The 27,328-nt window shown below is 45.5% G+C and overlaps 1 protein-coding gene across 1 annotated transcript; it reads right to left on the minus strand.

Annotated features, from left to right (window-relative positions):
* Window positions 1-502: 502 nt before the first annotated feature.
* On the minus strand, window positions 503-25,044 carry MUSK (muscle, skeletal, receptor tyrosine kinase; the record flags this gene model as incomplete). Its single annotated transcript, XM_009694983.1, has 11 exons — window positions 503-1,179; window positions 3,242-3,390; window positions 9,347-9,538; window positions 9,882-10,071; window positions 11,330-11,489; window positions 11,829-11,917; window positions 15,036-15,059; window positions 15,444-15,619; window positions 20,276-20,542; window positions 23,383-23,389; window positions 24,885-25,044. Coding segments are annotated over 11 exons (2,091 nt in total), but the record flags the coding sequence as incomplete, so codon positions are not given.
* Between the last annotated feature and the right edge of the window lie 2,284 nt (window positions 25,045-27,328).

Genomic DNA, 27,328 nt, shown 5'->3' on the forward strand with positions numbered 1-27,328 from the left:
GTATAAGAAAATAAAACACTAAACAGTATCCCCAAAAAGATGGAATTTTGCAATTCTTTTTTCTTTTAAATAATACTTGAAAACATGAGGAAGGGAAGAAAAAAGGTAAAGGCCAAGAGTGTGAATGCAGAAGGACATGGAGAGACCAGCTAGGAAGGGAAGTGCTGCCAGCGAAATGTTGGTTTGCTTTCCCTGGGGAACTCTGTGCTCCTGGAAATGCCTAACATAGGTACTGAGTTAGCACAGCCAGCACCCTTGCCAACCCAAGGAGTCCAGGCTTGGTGGTCAGGGTTCAGCCCTGTCATTTGGGAGGTATAATCCCACTCAGGGAGGTATAGCCCACTGCAGGGAAGTGCAATCCACACCTTTTGCTTGGCAGAGGAACAAGCTGTTTCTCCTCCCTCTACAGTGGGGCTTTGTGTGGAGCCACTGTTCAGGAGCCCATGGGCCAATCTGAGTCAGTCTGGATGGGTGGACACAGGGGACCACCCAGGCACGTTCCTCAGACCGATGGGGTGGCCACAGCCTTCTCGTACATGCGCTCCAAGATGCGGTGGATGCTGGCGAAGCCTGGCCGGTCAGCAGGCAGCTTGCTCCAGCAGAGGCGCATCAGGTTGTAGAGCTCCAGGGGACAATTGTCTGGGCAAGAGAGGACGTTCCCATCCCTCACATAGTAGATGACCTCCTCGTGAGCCATTCCATAGTAGGGCTGCATGCCATAGGAGAAGATCTCCCACAGCACCACCCCATAGGCCCACACATCAGACTCTGTGGTGTAGCGGTTGTAGAAAATAGACTCAGGGGGCATCCAGCGGATGGGGATGGCATCATTTTCATTCGCTTTGTAATAGTCAGCTGAATACATGTTCCTCGAGAGACCAAAATCAGCAATTTTGACCACCATGTTCTCCCCCACCAGGCAGTTCCTGGTAGCCAAATCCCGGTGGACAAATTTGCGCTCAGAGAGGTACGCCATGCCAGCAGCCACCTGCTTGGCAATGCAGAGCTGGCTGGTGCAGCACAGCGCCAGGGGGTTGGGGAGGCGGATCCGTGCGTCTAAGCTACTGTGCACCAGGCTGCAGAGGTTGCGGGGCGAGCGGTCACGCAGGTATTCATTGAGATCCCCATAGGCCATGTACTCGAACAGCAGGCACATCGGTTTCCCAACAGCACACACACCTGGAAGAAGATAGATGCACCATGTAGGTCATTTGGGTAGCAAATAGGGTTCTGCTGTGCAAAACCAAAAAAATCCAGAAACGGTTACACAAAGGGGAGACTTTCAACAGTGCATGAAGGGACACAGAGAAAGGTGAAACTTGCAAACACCATCAAGTTTGCATGCATCCCTTTGTGTCTTTGAAGCTCCTTCATGAGGTATGTAATGCTGAGCACTGTGGGAAATGCTAACAAGTCATGCAGTTGCCTGATTTGTCTGAACATCATAAGAAAAAGATGCACTTTTGAAGGTACGTTTAATTAAGACCCGAATCCTGCTTAAGCTGGCATTAACAGAAGAATTTCCTCTTCCTAGGTGCAACTAGAAGGACAAACTTTCAGGATGTACCCTTTATAGTTCTGATCATGGTATTTTTTAATTCTTTTGTTTGTTGTAATTATTGTACTTCTACTGATATGGGTGTAGGGGATACACATATGCAGGAAGACTTCAGGAGTAATCACATGGGGGCACGTTCAAGAATTCAGTGGCATACTTGAAACGCAAAGACACTCCCATTACAACTTCTGGATTTTATTTTTTTTTAAACAGCTCATGCAAAAAATGTTGGTTGTAGAAATTACTTTTGGCATGACAGATACTCAAAAATGAAAGAAAGACAAAGAAAAGACAGACATTAGAAGGGAGAGATCTGCCACATCTGATAGATGCAGAACCTAGTGCCACTGAAGGGCACGTGCTTGGCCCTACACAACTTTACTGGGGGCCAGCATCAGTACAGACCCCACTCCCACCAGTTTTACTGAGCATAGAGTGATATGGCAAAAATATTTGCATGCCTATTATTAAATTGCCAACCAGTAAAAGCCAGCATTTAAGATGTATACATTTTGCTTTCCTAGGGCCATCATTTAGCAATTGGTAATCCAACTTATTGTGAAATCTGAAATTCTTGTTGATGTCCTAACACTTGAATCTTTGAGGAAAAACAGATAGCTGTTCGCAGTGTGATAAAATCAGGATCTGGCAAGCATGAGAACTGTATCTGAGAGCTTTATCGTCTCAGCCGTCTTCAACAACATGACTGTTTTCTCCACACCCCCACAATGTGAAACTAGTTTGTTTCTGTACCTTTGCCCTTTAGTGACCTAAAATGTGTTGACAAAACCCACAAAGTTTATGTGACTTTGGGGCATTTCCCACCTTTATTTTCTGTAACCAAAGTACTTGTGTCAACCCAGCTTTCCCAAAACTGGGATTTATCTTTTTCCAAATTTTGTGTTGCTTCCTATTGAAATAAATTAAGATCTCAGCTGCCTGTTCACAAGGATCGCATGTGCATACAACAGCTTAGAGCAGGATTGCTAGGCGAAGGTGGCTAGCAACATCTATTTCAGACAAAAACTGAAAATTTACTGAAAGTAAATTTGGTTGGCAGCTTACTTCACAGAAGAATGCCCTATTAGCCAAATTGTGGCATCAAGACTTTCTACAAAACTCAATAAACCGAGGTTTCCTTTTAGCTGGGAAGGGAGGGAAGAGACCATTTTTTGGAGTTGACTTTTTTTGTTTATTTGTTTAATTTTGCTTTTTTTAATGCTGGTGAGTGTTCAGACATCACAATAGTAAGTGGGACCCATAAAACTAACAAGACTTGTGCCTAGTTTTTTTAAGTACCCACAAAATAAATCACAGCTCCAGGAAGCTCATGCCTTCCCTGTAAGACATCTGTGCCAATGTTATTAAACTGGAAGCAGGACTAGGCAGCAAGATGGCCAACACTATACTCAATGCAGAATGAGGAGGGTTTATTACAATGCACCATCCTGCTAAGGTAACAGCATCAGACCTACATTTTGAGACTTCTTCTGGTGGACAATTTAGCAAAGCACACTAAAGTTCACCTCTTTTGCAAGAGGCATTTACTCTTGCAAAAGAGACCAGCATTGCCATTTGCATCAAGTGCCAGTCATGCATGTGTGTTCATCCCTGCACCCCCAACAACCCCACAGCAGATTCGCAGAAGGTGGTACCCTGTACGTGAGCACCTCATTCAGATACCTAAAAGCTTGACGATATTTGGATTGTCAAACTCTGCCATGAGGGCTGCCTCCCTCTGAAAGTCAGCCTGCATATCTGCAGATGCTTCCTCCTTCAGCATTTTCACTGCCACCATTGTGAAAGGCTCATAGGGCAGCAGCCCTGGGGCCCTGCAGGGAGAGAAGAAAAAAGCAAGCATCAGTGATGGATGTGTGCACACCAAATGTGGTCTTTGTTTCTGGTGCAAAAGGACAGACTGACAGGGAAAAAAAAAAAAAAAAAAAAAAAAAACAACAACAACAAAAAAAGGTGGAAGGCCCCAACACTGACTGAAGGAACATGAAAGACCATCTTCACCTCTCGGGTACATCTGCATTGCATAGCACAGAGACATTTAGTTTAGTTCAGGAGGGACTAAATCCAGCATAGCTTTTTTGATCACTGCTCTTTCTGCTTACAGGTTCTTTACTATGACTGGTAAAGAGATAAATAAAAAACACGTTGGTAAGCAATTACCTCTCCCTGGGTTGGAGGTCACATCAGAATCTTCATGGAGGGCAGGATGAAATAGTTACAGTCCTACAAGTTTTGTGGAAACAGGTGACAGGACAGAAGGGACAAAGCATATGTAAGCCCTGTCTGAAGAACAATGTAATGCATGAATACACCCATATTAAGACACTGCTGAATCTTCAGCTAGAGCTTAGACACACAAATCCATAGGAAACAGAGCTTCCTGACTTAGAGCAATCACAGACTCATTTTGTTTTCTTATCCGCAGGTCACTGCACTGTCAACAAGTTCAAATGAAGGGGCTTGCCAAAGACTTAGAGGTAGCAGTTGCCAAAGAAGAGTAACTTTCCCTCTTCAAACGTGTCTTCAAAGATGTGCATTTTGTTGCCCACTGGACTTCTTCCCAGGGGTCCTGCAGTTAAAACATGCTTGTTACAGGTAGCCAGCCAGAGCCCATGGAGAGCAGCACCTATTTACGTGTTGTGTTACAATGTCAGCCCCACTGCCCTCCCATTGCTCAAATGACAGGTTATATTACTGTTCAGTAGCCTCGAGAGGAGGTTCCGATTTCCAAAGCAAACTTCCAGTTTCCCTGTCATCTACTCCAGACATGTGGCAGTTGCAACAGTTGCACTTGGATGCTTTAAATGTCAAATGTCAGAAGATGGCAGGGTGCCCATCCAGAAAGGAATCTCACAGGTGGCCAGATCGTAGCTGGGACACTCAGGCAAGGAGGTCCAGCACACCAAAGCAGAGAAGCAGACTCCACACTTGTCTGCAACTGCCTCCATTACAGCAAAATGTCTTCCTTATTTTCACCCGTGTTGGCAGCAAGTTTCCAGACTAGCAGAAGGGGGCAAGTACCACCACCTACCAGCTGCTGTCTAATCTCAGCGCTAGTCAAAATCAGCAGCAACAGCCTGAAGAAACCAGTAGAGCTTTAAAAGTAAAAAGAGGAGGAGAGCCTTTATCTCTTCCAAACAGCCTCATTGTAGATTACCACTCATCACTGACTAGCAGACCTTGTGTGGACCTAGTGCACTGCCAGAGCAGGGGCAAGCACAGCTCCATCTTGCATGCTTCAGAGAAACTCACCTGAGGCTAAAGCCTGAAGTACACCCATCCATCTACTCTTCACTGAAATCTGTAAACTAACCTAACCTAAATGTAACTTAAGTGTGATTAAGCTGCACAAAGCCTTTTAACGGGCCTTCAGGCAACAGCAAGTAATTTCTCCTTTGGTAACTTGTGCGCTACTTCAGCCCAGTTCTTAGCAGACCTGGGAAAATCACACTGATCTGGAGCAGAAACAGACTCTGTTTGTAGTCTCGGCGAAGAGCTGTTGAAGATGACCCCTTTGGTGCCCAAAAGACAGTCTTTCCACAAAGAGATAGGGGCATATCTGCAAGGGAGCAATGGGAAACTGCTGCTTCTGAAATTAACCAGGAGGATTCAGGTGCAGGCCAGAATGTGGAGTGTTTTCTAGAAAATACACAGATTTCTTCTAGAAGTGGGAAGCCTCAAGACAAATTACCTTGGGTTTCCTCTCTCATGATTATGTAAATGCTTCTCTGAAATGTCCACTCTTTGCACACGAGATGGACAGCAGCTGTCCTCGCCTTCTTCACCATCAATGGATTTGTGCAACACTGGCAGCATTTGGCTTTTAGGTATTTGCCATTCAAAGAACTAACCAGCAGTGCAGTTAGGGATTTCACCACAAGCCTACCTACAGAGAGTGCCTGACTTTAAGTTTCCAGTCAGGTTTTCTTTCCAGAGCAATAACTGTGAAAAAACTGAGTAGCAGCTTGAACCTGTGTTTGAGATTGTGTCCTGTCCCCAGTCTTCCTTAGCATCACAGCTGGGTAGCTTCTGTTAGATTATTAAACGATGCAATTAGCATCTACTGAGGTTGGTGGGGACCTACCTTTACTCTGTCCTTTGGAGCAATTTGTATGCTGGCGGGAGAGCAATCTGAATTGGCAGGGGCTTGTTTTGTTGTGTATTTTTTTTAATTAACATCCACACAGTTTTTCAGCTGTATTCGAGACAACAGGTCAAAGAAACACTCTTTGCACTTGGAAAGAACATGAGGAGACTTCTGTGAGAGAAAAATCTAATCTTAGTGACAGCCTTGTTTCTTGCAGAGACGATGAGCTATGCTTTTGCAGTGGGGGTCTACTGGCTATCTACTGGCCTGCTAACAGAGACCCCCCATCCAGGCTTTTAGGCAAACCTGGGCTTCAGGCTTAGCCTGCACCATGCAGCTCCAGCTCTGGGAGAAAACTTGCATGCTGGTCTGCATTGAACCACACAGGACTGATGCTCTGGTGGCATATGGGGCCAGCATTGTCCTCCCAGGGGCAGAGAATTGTGACTCAGCGATCACAACACAGTCAGAAAAGATCTGAGCCAGGTCCTGAATCTTTTTTTAAGGACATCAGTTAGAGTAACTGGTTACTTCCTCATCCTTTCCAGTGTGAAGCTGCTCCCAGTGAAGACGGCAGCCTTTCAGGAGAAGCTGGTAAATGATAGCCAGACGCTTCCTGTCCTAACATGTTGCTTGACCCAGGAGCGAGTAAACACTGAATCAAGACTCACAGCAAGCCAACTGGCAGAGGCTTAGCTGGCACCAGGCACAGAGCTGTGTTTACAGGAGGGGGAGAAACATGAGACCAGGAGAAGTAAGAGAGTTGCTAAACTTAGCTTGAGATGTCCATTTAACACATGTAGACAAGTACATTTTATCCATCTGAGACAGGAAGGCAACTATTTGAGCTGTGATAGCTTCAGTAACCTGGAGGGATGCACAGCTGGCACTACTGTATCAGCAGTCTGCTCTGATGTGCCAGAGGTGCACAGAAATGCCAGTAGCTTAAATATTCCCTGGAAATAAAAGGCTTTGGAAGGACTTTTGACAGAGATATTAATAAAAATATGGAAGCCCCTCAGAAGCAATATCTCTGTGTCTCCTTCCCTGAGCCACAGAGAGCAGGGGCTTCTCAGCATATGGTACTCTCCGCATTGCAAATGATGGCTAAGAAGGTGTGTTGCCTTTTCCCTCCTCCTTTTCTCCCAGTTTCCACTGACAATAACAAAAAGGTTTAATTACAAGAAATTACAGCACTGGGGTGGATGAAATCCACATGAAAGGTCTCTACACCACTTTAGCACTTGCTTTAGTGATATTTGAATGCCTGTTGAAAGGTCCTGTTCAATGTGGGTGAGAGTCATTTCCAGCTCAGAAAGACCTGTGAAGCATTTAAATTATATTGAAGTTCCCAGCACAGGGCCAAACCAGGAAGACTGCCTGCTCCACTGGAACAGCCGCAGTGTGGTGAAGATCCCCACCATGCAAGTAGGAAGGTGACACTCCGCAGGGCATCCCAAGCGCTGTGCTGAGGCTGGGACGAGGGCTGCCCTGTGCCCCTGGACCAGCTGGTGCACGGCACCCCGACCACAGCTGTGGCACCATTCCTACAGCTTTGTTCTCGTTTCAAGCACAGAAGCGTTTGGCTTCACCACACAGGCTATCAATCACAGACTAAGCATCTGTGATTTTCCCACTGCATGCCCTTCAAACCTTGTTATTTTTAGCTCTCTCTGTATTAAAGAAAAGTATGCCTGCATTTCTTCCATTAGAAAAAATGCATCCCTTCATTAGAAAAAAAATCCGTCACAGCTATTGAAACTGTTTCCCTGCTCTAACACATTTAACCTCCATGTCATTCATTTCCCAGCAGATACATTAACAGCATGACTATAAACATTAGAAGTATCTGCAATTATGACTGCTTTTTGCAACGAGAGTCCTTTGTCTTTGAAGTCAATGGGAGCAGTTCCACCAGACAGGTCGTGGCCTGTGGTGGAACTCTGATACTCCCCTGTTTTTTTTGAGGTCATCACACACTACTCCAGATATGGCTACAAAATCAGCAACATCCCAGACTTGTTAACTGTAAAGGACAAAGAAAACCATCCTGAGTAAACATGAAACTGGCCAGTCTGTTCATTTTCTTTCAGGAATTTCGGGATGGGATTTTCCAAGGAGACCAGTACTGGCCAAAGACTGTCCTGTAGAAATTATGGATTCTGTCAAGGCTAACAAGACACACCTCCACCCAGTCTAGGCAGGACTGGGCTCACCTCTAGGTTTTTCAATGAAACATTTTTCGCATTTGAAGAAATGCATGATCTCACCTCCTCAAAGATGTAACAGAACTGGGATCTCATCTAATACCTTAAATTCAAAACAGGCAAAAATGGCTGCAAATTCAAGAATAAAAAAATGAGCAACTAAAGGGGACACACAGAAAAAGAAAATTGTTGGCCTAAGTGGGTTGGGTTTTTAGGGGATTTTTGGTTTGGTTTGGTTTTGCCACCGAATCAAATGGAAACTGGGTCAGGACCTAACTGTAGCATGACACATTGCCCTCCATGGTAATTACTCGCCACTGTTGGTGTTATAATGGAGGACACCACACACTGACAATTTGGAAATACTGGAAAATGCAAGAATTTCACAACCAATCACATGTCAAGGTCATACTCTTGGCAAAAACAGTGATGATATATTTAGCTAAGCTTTTACATCAGACTTGGGTATGTGAGTAAGACATTACATACACTAGAGAGAAGAACAGGAGAGTCATTTGTGACAAAAGTTTAACAAATATCAACAGAAAGCAGTTGTCCTGGTTTGGCTGAAACAGAACTATTTCTGCTTTCAGTAGATTTTTTTTTTCCCTTAAGTTTCTTAGTAACTGCCCTGCCTGGAGCTGACTACAGGCTTCAGGCAGTGCCTGCTGTCAGAGCTGATGGCAGTTAATGTCTGTAGTTGTTGCTGGGGCAGGAGCAGGATTGTTATGCAGAAAGGCCCACGGGTGGGTGCTTGTTCCCTGCGGGCTCTCTTGGGCTCCGCTGGGCTCCTCGTGGGGGGAAGGTGGAGGAGGGGTCGCACCCCCAGAAGCTGCAGAGGGGACAGGTGACCCAGGACTGGCCAATGCAGTATCCCATCCCACTCACGGGAATACTCGGTGTAAAGCTCGGGGATCACGGGATCAGCACTCTCTTCCCCTCACGGCCGGCGTCCCGGTGGGCCCCTGCTCGCTCCCCGTTGTCCCGCCTGCTGTGGAGCCTAGTTCTGTGAGGTTTGGGTACCTGTCCTGTCCTGTGAGCACTGCGAGCTGTTGCAGCATGGTACGCGGTCCTGTGGTCATCATCGGGAAGGACAGTATCGGTTTTGTGTATTTCTATTATTGGTAGTATTAGTTTTAATATTATCTATACTCTTTTCACTGTTTTTGTTTTATTGAAGTTTGTTTTAAGTTTCCAACCCGCCAGTCTCTCTCCCTTTTCTCCTCTCCTTCACCCTCTGGGAAGGGATGGGGTTAACAGAGAGCATCTGCTACTCGCTTTAAGCGCCGGCCCAGCCAGTGACAGCAGTGGACAACAGAAACAATTATTCAAGTCCAAGTGTACCATTTGGTACACAAGCATTTGATTCTGGTTTGAGTGAGTGAATGATTTCCAGTGCCCAGATAAGTGGTTGCCCAACTGCCAGTTTTTCCCATGTACCTCTAGATAAAGACGATTCACACACAGGCTGCTTACCTTGCTTGGAAGACTCTCCCAAATGCTCCTTCCCCAATATCTCTCACGTATTCAATATTGTTCCTGGGGTACTCCAGGCTAAGCAATTTCGGATTGAGGAGAAGAGGCATCCGCTGGTACATTGGGTTGGGGTGCAGCCGGTCCAGGAGGAGTTCAGAGGGCAGAGTGGTGAGTGTTGGTGTCTCTGACTCTCTGAAACAATGGAGCAATTTGCGGTCAGTGTGTGCACAGCCCTCAACCAGGAGATAACTATCTGCATCTCCTCTGGGGCTGTTTTTTTCCAGGATGGAAAAGGGAAGTGCAGCAGGGCTGTTGAAAGAGCCTTGCAGCAAGGTGTCATGCCATGTTCCCAAAACAGTCACCAGTCCACCTTCTGATCTGGCATAGGGACTCACCAGATCTTGCACTGGGTTGCCACCAGCAAAGGGAAGGCTGCTGTCCCACTACCAAGCATTCACAGGACTGTGCTCTCAGAAACAGGCAAGCCCTCTTCCAAAGCAGCATTTGTTGCCTTGAATTAAGTCTCAAGCTCTACCTTTTTTTGTTTTTCCACTGCTTTCGCCGACGGCAGCAAACCAGGGTGACAGTGCCGAGGATCATGACCAGAGCAAAGCTGGAGATGATTGAGATGATAACAGTCATGGAGTATGTAGGGGAAAAGGGAGGAGGAGGGGGGAGATTTGGAGTGTCTCCATTTGGTTTTCTTGTTCCTACTGATAACAATGCTGTAAGGCAAACAAAGTCAGAAGGTTAGGCCTCTGCTAGTTTATAGGGCTTTCTCTAAGAGGTATTTACGGAGTCAGCCTGATGTCCTGGGAAATACTGACATTACGGATATAACCGTATGGCAGCATGAGAGGATCACACTGGGGAAGCCTGGTTTGCAGGAAGTAAACCCAATTTCTGCTTGCCAAATGTGAAAACTGAGTATCTGGGGAAGGCCAAGACGCAGTTCCCATTGAGCTGGGATTGCAATTTTGGTAAGAAATGTTTGCAGGAGTTACAGATGGGAGATCACATCTGATGGTCTCAACAGTATTCAAACATAGTAATGTCTGCAGTGGGAAAGATCAATGGTCTACAATGTGGACCACAACGTATCATGTGTTCTAAAAGGAATCTGCAGGGAGGAGTGTAAGACCAAGTAAGTACACAGTGATACTTTCCTGAAATATCCCCTTGCCTCCAATAATTTGCATCTCACTGTCTTTATGGGGCAATTATGGTAAACCAGTGTAAAATACATGTGACTGTATCATTACTAAAAAAATTAGTATTCAGGTAGCCACCTGCTCAGTACTTTCTGAGACATTCTAGAAAATGCTAGTCTGTATATGCAATGATTGAGAACAGAAAGAAATTTAAACCATTCTTTTTAAGGCCAGCTAAGCTGATCCTGACTTGTGTTCCCTGAAGTCCACAACCCCCCTGTTCTCTGTGTAAGCAGAACTGTCTTATTTCTAGACACTGAGGTCCAGAAACCGTGCATTTTGGATTAAATATGTTTCCAAAATTATTCTGTTCTTTGAACAAGAAATAACAGAAAGCCTTAGCTTCAACATCACAGAACAAGGATGTTTCCACCTTTTTCAGAATTGTTTTTAGTTAGAATTGGTTTTTATTGTTGAAAAAAGTCTCCAGGAGCAAAACAACTTTGCAAAATAGTCCCAAACCCTATCTTCTCCTCAAAACACAGTGTGGCAAATCCATTTTTCATAATACCACAGGAAATTTGAATTCACTCTTTGGCCTTAATATAATCTGAGGCAAGGTGCTCGATTTGCCTATCTTCATTTTCCCATCTTTAAGGTTCACGTTACACCTCCTGATAAAAGGTACTGAGTGAACCTATGAGAAGAGCCAGGACTGGCTAAACCCAAAAGACAGAACAGATTGGTGTGGTCATGACTGCTGAGCATGCAAACACCTTGCATGGCCCCAAAACAACCACAGTGGCAGAAATCATAAATTACAGTTGCCTACCATCTCCACAGGGCGACACACTGCAGTATTCCCAGGTCACGGATGGGTCTTTTGTGTAGCACCAGGGACGTTCGTTCTCACCTCCTGGATTGCGGCAGTAATTCTCAGCATCAGACAACTCAGGGAAAACCTGAGGAGTCCTCCTGTGCAAGTGGGGAGCCTTTGCGGAGGAAGTAAATTGGATATTGTTTCAGTATAATTTTTCCTGCAGGTATTAGCAAAACAAAAGTAAACAAAGCAAAGGAGCAAAGAAAGGCAGGGTAAAACAGCCTTTCAGTAGCCTGCCAGAGTGACAGAGAATGCATCTTGCCACAGGCAGGGGAACTTGCATATTGAAATATGAAAAGGGTGTGAAACACCAGTGAACTCAAGAATTAAGGCAACCTGTCCCCTGCTCAGCCCTTCCACTGGGACTGGGTTCCCTGGCTCTGGGAAACCCTTTGGAAAAGTAGACCTTGAGCATGGTTGTCCATTCTGTGGGTCTCACACTGATGCATACCTGGTCACTCCACTTCTGACAGGGAATACCAGAGGCCGTGACATTGGCCCAGCCCTGGTAAAACTGGCCATTGCCACTGTAGCAAGTCACTAGAGGAAAAAAAAACATAGGGTCACTGCATCTCAGACAATGTCCTGCAGAGGGGACTCACAAGAGTGAACTTCATGTCATTACAGGAGAGCACATGGCAATTAGCAACAGATCTGAAGCACGTAAAAGGATCAGTCAACTGCAGGCAGGGAACTGCTTAGCCTCCTGTTCGCACTTAAATGGATTTTGAGCTCAACACATAAGATCAAATCTGGTAAAACTCCAAAGAGGGAACCAGAGCTCTTTCAGATTGACAAAACAAGCCATGCGCTTGCGATGGTTGTGCCACATCTACCCAGTTCACAGCGCTTCCACTCAGAAAGCACAGAACAGAACCACAGTGAGGCCACCCATGCCAATCCAAGGCAGAAGACAAATTGCAGCACTGGCTGCATGATTCCCAGCCTGCACTCTTACAGGGATGCTAACAGGAAGGCATTCATGTTCCTAGGGTAGGTAGCAGAGGGCTGGGATTCATAAAGTCCCACGGTGGTATCCCTCCTCCATGGCACTGTACAGTGCTTGTCCTCTTAGTCTAAATGTTTAGAAACAGGCTATAGTTTCCAGCATGGATAGAAACCACACACTGAAGGCAACTATGGATCTGAAGGAATAGTATCAGCATAAAACAACGTTCTTTATAATGAAGAATGTCTAGTTCACTTTCCATACACAAGGCTAACTCTGGCTGAAGAAAAATTAAGCAGAAGATCTTGAGAGGATTTTACTATAGGAATATGTTCCCAAAACATAAATGTAGACACCACCTGTTCTCATAGGAGACTTTAACGCATGCTGGCATAATCTAGGAAGCAGGAAGACAACAGAGTAGATGTAGCCTTACACACTTGAACACATGGTAGCTAATCTTACATAAAATCTGCTGACCAGAGGCTAACAGTCTGGCTGATGGCATGCATTAGGGTCCACTGCATTATTAACCTTGTTAGATAAATTAACAAGCCAGCAAACACTGTTGTCATAATTTTATTTTACATTGTGTTCTTAAACTTGCAGCGCAGAAAAGGAAAAACGGGAGGAAACCTGATCTGTTCTAAAATAAAGAGTTTTTTAAGCAAATCTTTTTCAGCTTCATGAAAGCTTTGTATAATTTTTGATCCAAGTTTGAGACAAAGGCTATATGTTTTAATTAATCCTCAGATTGTCCTGTTTCTCCTGTAGGAGGAACATAGTAAATGCACCATGATGACTATCTGCTCTTTTCTTCTTGCAGCACCCACTGCAGTCAGGATTGCAGTTATGGGTCTTTTATAGACCCTTAGCTTTCTGAACTTTCACCAGGCACTACACATGGGTAGGTAGAAACAGCACCATGACAATGTTTGCTCCAGGTGAGTGAGCTTGAACACAGGATCAAGTTCCTGTAGCCCAAGGCATGCAAACACCTCAGTACAGGAATGGCCGTGGGCTTCATGAGCACACTCAACCCATCACAAATGCAAAATAAAATGCTCTAACTTGGACTTCTTTGACTGATATGTAAGCTACCATGTTATGCCTCACATCTACATCAAGCTAGCAGCCACCACATAACCAGCACCTGTAGCTCTGCAGAGGTGTAAAATCTTGTTAAGCTGCCCTAGAACATAATGGTGTGTCTCAGTCCAGCATTTTAAATGTCTCACATTCAAAGGCAAGGAAAGCAGTGTCTGAAACCTGCCTCATGACTGAGCTATAAACCAAGAAGAAAATACTTATGCACAAATCTGAAATAAAGATCAGCATGACACCTTAGAGGAGCAATGTGGAGACCTTTAGGGGCAACAGTAATACTAAGGAAGCACCTCTGAGTCTTTGGTGGCCAGGAAAATGCAGATGCTCTCATACGTGGTCTTACTGCAATGAGAACAGAGGGAATAATAAAGATGGTCCAACCGGACTTATTAATTAATAACTTTGATGGGCAAGCTAGAAAACAGTTTGGTTCATATTCCCCAAACCTTTGTGCACATACAGTGGTTCTAAAGTAAAAATGAGGGGGCAATATCACTAAAATGTTCCTGTTACATTTCCCTGATTCATGACCAAACAGTGCACATCTGTGCAATGCCACTCTGGGAAAATACTGTGAAACCTGAACAAAAAGGTCACACATTTACACAACAGACAGAGGCCACGTCCTGAACTTGCAAACATCCAAGGGGAGGCTGAAACCATCCCATGAATGCACCACTCATTTGCTGGCATCCCTCCCTCATGCTCGTTTCCCCAGGGAGGGGATGGCTGCAGCCACGGGCTGTAAGCATTGGGCAGCGATGCTGGAGTGCCCACGGGGTGCTAAAGCACTTGTCTACCAGGTGTGCAGCACCAGGAGCCTGGGACTTGAGTGGTCAGGTGGAGCCAAGGCCTTCTCATGAAAGAAAATTCTCCAAAATTCTCCATTTCACTTTTTTCACTCTCCCTTTCCATGCAGAGGGTGCCTGCCACTGCCAAATCTGCAGACTTTGTGTGCTCAGAAGCATGGCAGGAGGGACTTTCTTCCTTTTTCCAAGGGGAAAAGCTTAGTGGTTGGGCTTTAAATTGCAGTTGCATGTCAGTTGGAAGAGCTGGATATGCATGTTTCAGCTGTGACCAGCTGCAGGTCAGGAGGCCAACAGAACTCACAGCAGCACTGCAGGGGATGACTGGGTCTCACTGTTGGCGAGAAACAGCCAGACTTCAAAGATGATTTGAGGAAAGTGCTGGGGCCTTTTGGGTATTAAAGTCTTGCAAGATCAGCCTGGGTAACCATGTCAGTAAAAGCATATGAGGTTGGGACGACCTCAGTAGCAGCATCAGTAATACCAAACACAAGTAAAGAAAAACTAGAAGCAATGGGTAGAAAGAAGGGGAAACAGCTGGAGGGGAGGGTACCACCTAAAAGGACCGTGCCTCTCTAATCACCTTCAACAGTTACCAGCTCATGTTCTCCCCAAGCTCTGAAGAGCTGCAAACGTATTTCCCCATGCCTTGAATGTGAAAGTTCAGGCATTTCCTGGTAATAAGCTGAATCTAGCCAGCCAGGACCAAAGCAAAACACATAAATGCTGTGCAAGCTGCATACAAACAATATCATGCCCACCTCTAGAAACACAGAGCCTGGAGAATTCTACTTACTGGTTACATTCTCCTTCTTAAAATCTGTAAAAAGACAAGATGTAAGGAGGGGTTGTTCAGTATGTGATATAATTGGGTGCTTGCTTAGGAGCATGTTACGGGAGAGTTTTCTCAATTAAGTGACTTGTTTCTTTGCACTGGCACCTGAATGGCAATTTTGCCATCAGTAAGACTGATTTTGGCAATGAGATTGTTATGAGCCAGGTTTTCTTTACTTCAGGGATTTTTCCCACACCCCAGTCAGACAAGAGAGGCAAACAGCCAATGCGGCCGTCACAGTTCCGTGCACAGGCACTGACAGGTTGGTATCCACCATCAGCCTTTAGTTGTGAATCGTGGATCGCAACCTTGCCCCTTCCTCACCAAGAACACAGCTCTCCAGACAACGCGCAGCACGTGCCACCTTACCGAAGAAAGGGATGTGGGTGCAGGCGCTGGGGTCCTGGTGCAGGCTGGGCAGCTTGTTGCATTCGGGAAGAGCGAGCAGCATCAGCCCTGGCTTGTAAATCCCCTTCTGAGAGTTTTCCTCCATTGAGAGCCATTCCTTAAAGCAGTAGAGATCCTTTACAGCAAGGCAATTCTCTCTACATTATTTTGCAAGAAACAGTGAAATACAGCAGTCAATGGCTTGATAACAATGGCTGCACTTAGCAGTGGTGTGCAGGGGTTATGCAGGCTGACAGAAATCCATTAACTGGGTTACGCTTCTTTAAGCCAGTCTGTCTGGCTTTTAAACCATAAAGGAAACTCTGTACAAAATGTAACATCTTCCTTTCAGAAACCCACAAATCTGCATTTTTAATGAGACAGGGTTATGCTTAAAACACAACCAAGTCACAGTCTGTGAGGAGTTCATTCCCATCTTTTCCTACAGATTTATTGCCATCTTCTACTAATAAACATCATGTCTGGAAGTTATTTTATCATTTTTCAGTACATTCTAAAAATCTCACCTATCCTCTCTAAATTGTGTATTAAAATGTCATCTATTAAACATGGGAGGCAAGCTCCAATTCTTAACCTTCTTAAACTAAATATTTGCCTGTATTTTTAGTCTCACAGAATCACCCATCCAATTTTCTTCTTTTCTCCACAGACAACTTTCAGTCCCTTTTTTAATCTGTCAGCTGTCTGCTGCAAAACCTTTACAGCGCCTGGTAAAACAAGAGACACAACTGTCTCCTACCTAATAATGTATTACCTCCATAACAATGGGAAACATTCACTGACAAGAGGTGCTTTGAATGTTTAAATGTTCCTTAGACCAGAAACTGTTTGTGAATAAGGCCAAGGCAGAACTATCTACTCTAGGGGAAAAAAAAAAAAAAAAAAAAAAAAAAGAAAAAAAAAATAATGAAAAAAGTACCATACTAGAAAGTTTGAGGATTTGTTGCATTAGTCAATTTATTGGTGATTTGCTTATTTATGCACTCATTCTTGAGAGCCTGAGTTGCAAAACCAGCTCTGAGGTCATGTCCAGAGGTTACTTTTGCTGAGTTCAGCTGAAGTCCTTTGCAGATCCACATCCTTCCCAGCCATCACACAGTGGTGCAGAAAGGCACTGCTGAGGTCTGTGGTGAAGGTTTTCGCAAAATTCATCACCTGGTAGGCTGATGCAGTCTCTTTACTTATACAACAGGTTTGGCAAGAGCAGATAGCCATGAGTTTCGGTGATGACTACCAACACTGAAACCCTTTAAAGCATCTGAAGGACAGAGGCCATTGGGAATTCCACCAAGGCATCGGTTTTCTGCAGCAGCAGTGGATGCTCTTCAAGTCTGCAGGCTGAAGCTGTTGAAGCCCAGCTGCCCCATGCTTGGTTTTAGCCAGTGCTGGTTTATTCCTTCCTCATTTCCATGAAAGCCAGAATGCAGCCAGATGGTGTAATTTATCTTTTTCTGTGTTAAACAACATGTGGAATGGGAATGACCTTCTGAAGTAAAGAAACGTTTAGCTAAAGAAATGAGAAAATCTTGCATTTGAAGCTCTGGCTGACACTTGGGAGATCTGGATTGTGTTAGCTGCCCTCACCCCTGAAGCCTGAGCATCCTCAAACAAGCCCCTTATTCAGTGTGCAACTGCAAAATGCGAAAGACCATTCCTCTGCAATCCTATCCACTCCAACATTAAAGGCAGGTTATCTTCACCCAGGAACCCATCCTGGGAGCATGGTGAGGCAGCAAGAGGGAGGGATGGTTAGTCTCCTGGAGCTGGGTTCATACCATTGTTATAACACTTAATCCTGAGCAGCAAGAGCTTGATGAGATCATATGCAAAGATTACTTCAGATTATTATTAGAAATTTTGTGTCATATAAATGACAGATGGACAAAGAACAGTAGCAGCAGAAGAGGACAAGTGGGCCAGTAGTATTTTAGGGACCACAAAGGACTGTTTAAGAGGAGCTGGGAACACATAGATCCAACCAAAGTGAGGTGTTTCCCAACATGAGGCTGTTTCCTGCAACCTCTTCACTTCATATCAGCAGTGGTTGAAACAGAAGTTGAGGTGTTTTCCTTTGCTATCACAGAAGCAGCCAGTGTTAAAAGGCAGATGTAATCAAGAATTACGAGACAAGGCATCACTTTCCCTTAAAAACAGGAAAATTCTAATTTTAATCAAATTGCATCTTTATATGAAGCAAAATTTTCCCCATGTTATTCTCTTCTGTTTCAATTTATCTTGTTTTACTCCCTGATTATTTTTATAAAAGCTTTACTTAGTCTGTTTGTCAGTTGTTATTCTTGCTAGCTAGCTTCCAAACCAAAATGAACATAAAAAATTACATGGGGAGAGAAAAAAATGATACAGAGAATAAATAACAAGACAAAAACACATGGAAATATGTTGAGGAAAATATGTCTCTCAAAAAGTGGGAGAATTCTCCAGCCTTCGAGATAGTTAAATAATTACTCATGAAACATTTCTGCAGAAAACTGGTGTAGTCCAGCCACTTTCTGTGAGAGGTATGAAGTTGTCAGTAACAAGCAGAAAAGATAACTAGAAAGTAACCAAGACCATGCGAAATGTGTTCAAGAGCCCCCAGAGGCCTCAACTGTTCAGAAGTATGTATTAGATGTCTGAGTAATCAAAAGGAGTATTGGGTTAGGGCTTTGGAAGAACTGTCGTCCAGCTGATGTGCTCTGGGAACAGGAAACAGGAAGCATGCCATTCCAGAGCTCTTGTCATGAAGAAAGCTGCATTCAAATCTGCACTAAAATCACGGGGCAGGGGGGGAAACATTAAAGGGAAAAAAAAAAAGTAACATTGACTCGTGGTTTTGAAGAAAGATGATGCCGGGCAAATCCATTAAGATTTAGACATATTTGCAAATGCTGTACTTGTTAGCTCGAGATCAAGTGGAGATTTATACTGATTTTTATCACTTCAACTTCAGAAGTGCCCCAGAAGTCCAGGTCTTCAGTCAAATTACCACAAATTCTGGTCCTGTAGGGCCACTCATGAGCATGGGTAAATGAAGCAAGATTCAGATCTCACTGAAATGCCTCGTGGAACATTATGCAAAATCCTTAGCTGACAAATGTGCTGTGCATGTGTGGCTCAGATATAAATATTGTCACACATCTTGAAAAAAGGCAGAGACATCATGTACTAAAGGGCACAACGACAAAGAGCAGAATAACAAGTCAGCAGAGAGGAGTCTGCCAGCAAAAAGCTAGTTTCAGTACTTGACTGCATGATTATCCATGGGTACTTGCACATACACTTCTTTCATAGGATGCATGCCACTACTGTGATGGCAGAGGAATACCAAACAGCATAGGAATCAAACAGAGAACACAATGTATTATCAAGTTTCATACTGGGATTTTCCTCTGTGTCTTTGTTTTAGAGATATTAAAGGAGGAGCAATCAGAAAGGTCCAGATTACAAAGACAACATGCTGCTGATTGTCCTAAAAATCCCCTACACAACTGGAAAAATAATTGCCAGTAGACTACATCTGCGCCAAGTCCAGCTGGCGATATGCTTGCCATGTCTGCAGAGAAGACTTGTATTTTAGTTGAAACATTAGAGTTGGGGCTGCTCTCCCAATAAATCTGAACAATCTGTTTTAAAATGCAGTTCAAGGAGGAAAAGAGCAAACTATTGCACTTAGGCAAGGATGTTAGCTGCTGAAACATGAAGTGGGTAATGACCAGGCAACAGTCCTGCAGGGGCTGAAAATGGATATGAATCACTTGTGGCCAACAGTTTTGTTAGGAAAACAGAAAACTTGACCCCAAGACATCTACATGGGGCTGTCCTCTGCAAGGCATATCAAGCAATCATCATTCCTTTATAGCTAACACTAACAGAATCTGGGCTGGAGGCTATATATATTTAGTGCTTAAGGAAAGATGAGGAGCAGAATCTTCAGAAGCTGGAAGAGCAAGAGTTATGAGCAGAGCTTGGAAAAGTGTGCTTTATTCTACTTTGAGAAGCTGCGGAATATGTAAAAACTTGCTGTAAAGAGAAAGAGAAGAAACTTTTCTCCGTGGCCATGGTGGGAGGACAAGGAGCAATGAAGGAAGGGCTGCTCGGGGGATTGCATGGGGAGGGCGCAGTGTCCCTGTCAGTGGGACGTGTTGCACAAATATCTGTCAGCAGTGGATTAGCTGTAGTGGGAGATGCTTTGGACTCCTCAGGGTCCCTGCCAGCCCTGTTTCACTGCACATGTCCCTGCATATAGGAGGATACAAGAGCCAGATGGAAGGTTTGGTTTAGCAGGTACAATTACACTGGCAGTGTCCCTGGTGTCATCTTTTTTTGTTTCATCTTCATCGTGGTGCGAAGTGCTGAATGACTAGTGTATTGCCTTGGCCAGATTTGTTGCATGTACTGTGACCATATTTAGTCAAAATTCCAAACAAGAAATTACTTCTGATAGTAACAATGAGTACATACTGACCTAGTAAAATTTAACCAATAGCAATATGTTAATTATTTTAATCAATTATGTCATTCAAATGGATATTTCTTTTCAACACTGTCCACTAAAAACTTGATATAACGCAGACACCTGGGCCTCAAAGTCAGTCCATACCCTAGCAATGACCACAGAGAGAGCTGGTCAGGTCTTCTTTGTGTGTACAGAGTAGAGATCAAAGGGAAAACCCACGCAAACTTAGAGGGCCCATTTTCACTCAGTGCTACTGAAGGTCTAGACAGACCCTCACCACTCCCCTGATGCCTACACAGCCCCATGAAATGAAAGATGAGCATTTTTTTTTATTTACCTGCACACTGGTTTTGGAGCTGGCCCAGCTCCCGAGGGATTGCACTCCTGGAAGATGTAGTTACACAGCAGAGACTCAGCGGCCGGTTGGCAGAATGAACTCACCATTTTCAGTTCAGTCCAGGCAGTGTGCACAAGCAGCTCTTGGGTTGCCTCTGGGTCAGCATATGAGGAGTTGAAGAAAATAAGAGCATTCTTCGCCAAGATAGCAGTACACACCTCACCTCTGTACGTGCTACAGTAGCCTGCATCACCCTTGTACAGCTTGCTGTCGAGGACAAGAGCATACACACACAGTAAGCTCACAGCCCTAAACACCAGCACGAGCAGGATGCCTAGGCTCTGTTTCTGAATAATGTGGCATTTGTAAGGCTAATAGAGGGCAGAGGAGAGGGTAGATGGTTATAACCACTAAAAACAGCTAATACCATCCACAAATGAAACTTCTGCAAGGAACCCTGGTGTGAGCTTAGGGCCTTCCTGGCAAGCTCCAGGGCTAAGGCTCTGGCCAAGGGTTGCTAGCACTAAAAGTGGGCAAAATGACTGAGCAAGCATGCACAGCTATGACCTAGCATGGCCTCTCACCCTACCCCTAGGCCCTAGTGGGAAAATGCTTTGTTTTCCTGCTTCCCTGCAGCAAATATCAGCTGTGCTGCTTGCTGCACACCTGTGACAACTCAGGATTTTTTGCTTTGTTGGCTAGCAGCAGTTTAATTATGGATGGACTCGATGAGCAGAAGCCAGGTGAGTCACACCCAACAGGTGCCAGGAAATTCTTTGCAAGACCAGACCGCGAACCTCCTGCATGCCCCTCCTCAACTCCTGCACCACTCCTGACCCTGCCTCTCTTCCATACATGTTGAGGTGGGAAGCACAGAGAGGAGGAAGGCACAAGTCTCTGCAGTTTTCCTTCTGGTGCTTCCCTGCAAGCTCCATCCTCTCCTCTCTTCACCATATCTTCCACTTTGCAAACTCCTGCTGCAAAGCATGGGGCCAGAGCTATGCCAGAGCAATAAAAAGTACAGCAGGGTTAGCTCCTTCATGGGCAGTTTATTTATCTTTCTGGCATTTTTCACGTCTAACAGGAGACAGCTGTCATCCCTCCCTCCCTTCTTCCCCATGGCCACAAAAAGGGAGCCGCAGGGCGAGGGCACGCACAGGTCAGCCGTGCTCCCAGCAGCTCCCACAGCCACCCCACGGCAGCAAGGTCTGCAGGTGAGGATGTGCCCTGTGCTCAGGCAGCCCATGGGATGCAGTGCCCTCGGTGCGGGGGGAAACCTGGGAAAACAGTCTCCCCTGTGTGCAGAGGACAGCCGAATCGGGGAGGGACGAGGGCTGGGTGCAGCTGTCCCCACCGCTCATTCGGTCAGTGTAATTAGGGTCAAGGAGTTCAATTCACGACACGCCAACCATTTGGAGTAGCCAGCAGAGCTATTTGTATCTTTGCCTTTTATTTCTTTGTCCTGTCTAAATAATCATATTGTCAACCATGGGGGTTCTTGCTGTTTTTCTTTGGAAAGCTGGAGGTACACGTATGAAAGATTATACAGGATGCCCAGATTTGTGCTTTTCAGATGCCACTCTCTGCAGATGACACTCTCTGGCCCTGGTTTAGTTGCACTGCTTTGGGCTCCATGCCGGCTTTTTTTTAATTATTATTTTTTCTGAAGCGTCATATTGGCTGAAAAGTACAGGAAGGCGCCAGTTCCTTGAGGTAGTACCAAAACGGCAGTGATGCTGTGACACCCTGCATCACCCCAGGTTCCACGGACACCCCTTCATGTGACACAGGCACCCCCCAGCATCCTGTGCCGGTCCCACAGCCTATGACATCTCCCTGGTACAGAGCAGGTGCCCCCACAGCACAGCGCTGCCCCCAGAGACCTGCCTGAGCTGTTCTTGGCGTGGCAGCAGTCACGTTATTCACATTTTCCTGATGATGCCCATTGTGCTTAATCTGAAATGTGTGTCCTTTCTGTGCCCCAAGAGGCAAAAGAGGGCACACGCATGTATGGGGCAGCTGTGCAGCTCACTTCAGTGGGCTGCAGAAGCAGCCTGACAAGAGTCACCGGCGCTAATATTGTGTTTCCTTGCTTTTTTCAAACCTGCAGGGAGACACCGACCAGGCTGCAATGAAGAAGCAGCAACGTGTTTCTCCCAACGCCTTGTCACAGAATGGGAATTTCATGCAGCAAATGTTGAGAACAACTGCAGAACAGAAGGGCTGAGCATTTGATCACTGTTCCCACGCCCGTCACACCTACACAAGTGCAGGTGTAAGGCATAAGTCTGCCATCGTCATCAGGTAGCCACTAAATCACTTACAAACTTCCGGAATCAATTTTGCAAGCCCCTGTGAGGGAGGCAAGGGTCTTCACATGGAACTTGTGTCAGCAGAGTACAAAGCCATTTGCTCAGACTTTCTCAGACTCTGCTCTTTCCTCTGAGGGCCAGTAGCTCCCAGCCCTCCTCCGAGGCTAACCCTTTCATTTTCCATCCAGACCGATCTGTTAGTGCAGCACGCAGAAATATGCCAGGACTCTAAAAAGAAAAAGCCAGCCAAATTGTGCAGTAGTCGAAAAAATACTAAGAAAAAGTGCTTGTCTGATCACGTACAAGTGAATTCACTCATCCATAACTCTGCTTGGAACAAATGTCTAAACTTATCTTACCCTAATCTGGTGACCTCTAAAACAAAATACATTTATTGGCTGTGCACAGACAGGAGTTTAACTTGTAGTTAAGCCTTTGCCTGTAAATTTATATCGTCAATGAAGTAGCAGATGTGTGAACAGCTTGCTGAAGTTGTGAACTCTGAACAGAATTTAGTCGAGAATATTCTGCCCACTACCATATTTTAAATACCCTTACTGATGTGTGATCCACTGCTTGCTTGATACAGAAGCACCCTTATCTACCTAGGCCCAGTGTCCAATTATGTCCATATAAAGGAGCTCAGTGTTCCCTTCAGGTAAACATCTGCATGCTGGGCATCCAGAAACCCACTCCCTTCACTTAAGCCAAATTAACCAAATCCCTTTGATTCATCATTCTTCTCCTCCCTGGCCCAGAGGAAACTCCCAGGCAGCCACACAAAGTCATTCTTACCTCCACTCTGCTGAGAGGCACCAGACCCAGGAATTGAGATGAGGCAGGAGAAAGAAGAAATAGAAAAAACATCAGTGACACTTCATTGCCCCCTCTGAGATGTGGGAGCTAAGATTTCCATGCTAGGAAATCTGTCTGAGACCTGTAAGCTGTCTGAAAATGATGCAGCTAAATTCTGTCCTTATTTTGCACCTTCTTGTGAGGAAGAAGAGTTAGGTGACACTGGACGCTGTACAGGGAGAGGGAATGAAGAGGAGGAAGTGCAGTTCTTGTGAAAGTATACTGTTCCACAGTAGACCCACACTTCTACCATTATACTTTGGATCCTACATAACCAGCAGACAGCATCCTCTGTTTAAGCCACCCACGCGTTCATTACTGGAGGCAGCAGCTGTAACAGGTAGGAGAAACCGGGGCTGGAGGGGTAGTGCAGGCACACAGCCATGGCTCCCCGCTTGCAGCACCGCAGGGAGCTGGGCTGCGCCAACATGAGGAGGAGGCATTGAGGATCGGCCAAGCACTGGGACAACTCTGCCCTGGGACCCTGGGACGAGGCCAAGGCAGGCTCCTGCTCAGGTCTAGGGGACTGCTCCCCTCTTGCTGAGCACACCCAGCTTGGAGGAGGGAAGTGCTCCTTCTCCTACCAGCCTACAGCACCTGCCCTCCCCACTGCATTTGCAGCTCTGCTTCATGAGGCAGAGACTTGCCTGGGCTGAAAGCAGAAGTGGGGATGAGAAATACAGTACCAAGTGCTGAGTCTCTTAGGTGGCAGAGCTTGCTGCTAGGTTTCAATGCCCAGTGTAAGAAAGGGTATGGTTATTTTCTCAACAGAGCAGAAGCTGAGCCATGGAGAGAGGGGCAGGTGCATGCCTGGTTAACAGCAGGACCAATGCTACCATCCCCTGTGAAGTCTCAGCTGATTCCTATTTCCTCTAACTAAACCCCCAAGAGGGAAGGCACAAGCTGTCACCTTTCTCTTGGTGTGACAAATGCTGTCAGTTAGCTCAGACTATCAGTATTTCTCCTCTTTAGATCATTTCTTCCCCATGTGGGAGCTGTTCCTGGGACCAGAGGTTATCCCAGGCACGGCGGGGTACTGCTCTGACAGCAACATCCCTGCTTTCTGGATGCAACCTTCTAAGCCAAACTGCTCACGAAAGATATTTTCACCTTGCTGTTAGGTGATACCAACCCCGGGTCATGGCCACAACTTCCTCCAGATGGATGAACTTACCAAGCATGCTTCTGGGACACAAAGTACAAGACAGCATCAAACATTCAGGAAATGACAGCTGTGCCAGTCTCCAAAGGGTAAGAATACATGAGGAAATAGCCTGGCAGGGGATGCACTTGTACTCAAATTTAGCCCCCTGCACACTATCAGCTCTCCAAGTCTTTCCCTCCTCCTCCAGAGTACTTCACACCCCTTTTCCCCAGCAGGTAAGCTAGAACTGTGATTGCAGTTAATTAAAAAATTAATGACCCCTTCTTTCCCAGCATACCTGAAATGCTGACGGTTGCTGCGGCTTTAGCGGCTCCAAAAGTTTTGCTGTGTTTGTTCGTGGCAAGGCAAGTGAACAGGCCAGGTCGGGTGACATATACCTGCAGTCTGGAGTCAACCACTCTGTCCTTGACACTTTCCACTATAGACCCTGCAGAAACCTTAGAAAGCAAAAAGCCCCATGAAGTGATACTTCCAACAAAGGCAAACAAGCAAGCCAAGGAAACACCTAAAAGACCCAGCCCCAAGCATTTAAATTGGCAGAGAAAGATGTGGCAAGCAGATAAAAGTGGCAGACAGCTAAAGCTGCTGACGTTATTTTGGTGCTTTCATAGCAGCTGACTTCACAGACAAAAGCAAATGTTAAAGATTTCTCCTATTTCACACTTCAGCAATACTTTTGCAATTAATTTTCAGTTCCAGAGGGCTGTAGTCTCAGTTCTGCTCATGTAATTGAGCTGGTTAATTACTCCAGGACCTCTTCTAGTAGATTGTTTGCCTATTCATGCCTTAGGAAGGAAGGGCACAGGGTGGCTTTGTGGACCCTGACTATACAGAGGGAGAAAATAAAATAGTTTGGAAGTTGTATATTCTGGATTAATATAACCACTGCCATGCTTCCAAAGTAGTCGTGAGCAAAACAAGCACTCTGGCTCTGGCACTCTGGCAGATATCTGATAGATTTTCTTATCTCACACCTGGAAATACAAAAGGGGCTGCAGATGTGGTGATTTTGGCCAGCTCTTTTCCCAGGTCAGAAATTCCCAGGTAAATGGGCTTGGAGCCTGCTGATTTTGGCCAGTTGGGCTTGATTTTATCCTCAAGTCTTTCCTGCTCATATGACATTTATTAAAGTAGGAGGACATGGTACACCAAGACTCTACCTTGCAAAGGCAGTAGGAAGGAGCAGCATTGCCTGCTCTACACTTCATACTGATAGAGAGCATAAGAGTAATTTAAGCAAGATGTGGTTGCCCATGGATCCTACTGGTGCAACCTGGCCGTAAGGACAGTGAGAGTTGTCTGCTTGGATCCATCCAAGCAAAGCACTCTATCTACAGTTCTATCTGAGATCTGATAACCCTGGAGGTTAATAGAAACATGATTTCAATGGGATCTGTGTCTGTTCCCAGAGGTATTAATAGTGGTAATCGAAAAAGCAGGAAGTGATGTGTCAGTATTGTATCACATCTTTAGTAAGCAGGCCAGTTTCTCTCTGAAAAGAAGACCCTGAAAATAATATATTTGTTTGGCCTCACTTAAGCTCAATTTTGAGTGGTGGTGATGGAATGTGCGTGGGAAGAAATCACTAAATAACCAGGCCAACACAGTTATTGTAAGTATTGCTCCAGCGGTGGGTGGTGTGCCAGTCACTGTGCAAATGCAGGGATCAGGGATATTTTTTGGCCCTATGCTGTGAAGCCAGTGCAGGTGTATGGGAGCTCAGGGGATATTTTTTCACAACTTTCTCTTTTGTTACAGTGCTGGTCAGATTTATTTTTGAAATTTTTTTCTCCCCAGAAAAAACTCAGCACTAAGACACCGCTGGGACCTTCCTGGTAGAAAGGAGGAATTTCTTTACAGGTTGCCCCTGCCTCCCAGAATCCACCCAGGAGAGGTGGCTGCTTGCCTTGAGTGTTGATCTGGTCCTCCCTCTCTCATTACTCCTCAGGCCTCGGGCATACCCTGTCCTTTTAGCTCCCCTCCCAGCAGCGATGGACTGTGCCTGGTGAGCATGGAGAGCCAGGATTGCTTCTCCCAGCTTGGGCTGCAGGAGGAAAAGGGCACTCGGGTAACTGCAGGCATTACGAGCAGTACAGATGGTCACATGCACCATGGAAAACCATAGGTAGAAGTGTCAGGTAGTTGTGCCGAGGACTTCCACACCAGCCAGCTGTTGTTTTCTCTACTGGAAACCTCAAGCCATTCCTTTGTGTTAATTGATTCTCTTCCCTTTTCAAATACGTTCTCTGAGATTTTGTTTCCAGCAGGTCCTTTTTTAGCATTTAAAACGTCACCTCAGCCACCACCAAAGCAGAGACCTCTTCACATCTCCAGACCTGGCTCACTTATTCTTTGCAGTGCAAAAAACTACAGTTTAAGGTCCATGATGTCCTGCTGTGCGTAGTGGGAGGCAAAGGAATTGTGTTTCTGTTTAGGTAGGCAAGATAGCTGCTGCATAGATGCGTTTCCATCCTCCTTTTCAAAGTCAGCTCAATAACCTCAGCAGATTCCCACTCTTTAAACCTCAGGACAATTACAGGTTGGCATCCCGAGACTGTAATACCTCAGACACTTTGGATCTCCAAATGAGTCACCATTACTTGCTCGTGACCCAGCCCTCAAACACATGCACTCCAGTCCACTCGCTTCCTGGCCTGACTTTCCCAGAGATGGGGTCTTTTGAAGATTTCCTTACCATGCCTAAAATGAAGCAGTCTGGAG

Source organism: Cariama cristata, unplaced genomic scaffold, assembly GCF_000690535.1.
Source record: "Cariama cristata isolate BGI_N322 unplaced genomic scaffold, ASM69053v1 scaffold732, whole genome shotgun sequence".
Classification (NCBI taxonomy): Eukaryota; Metazoa; Chordata; class Aves; order Cariamiformes; family Cariamidae; genus Cariama; species Cariama cristata.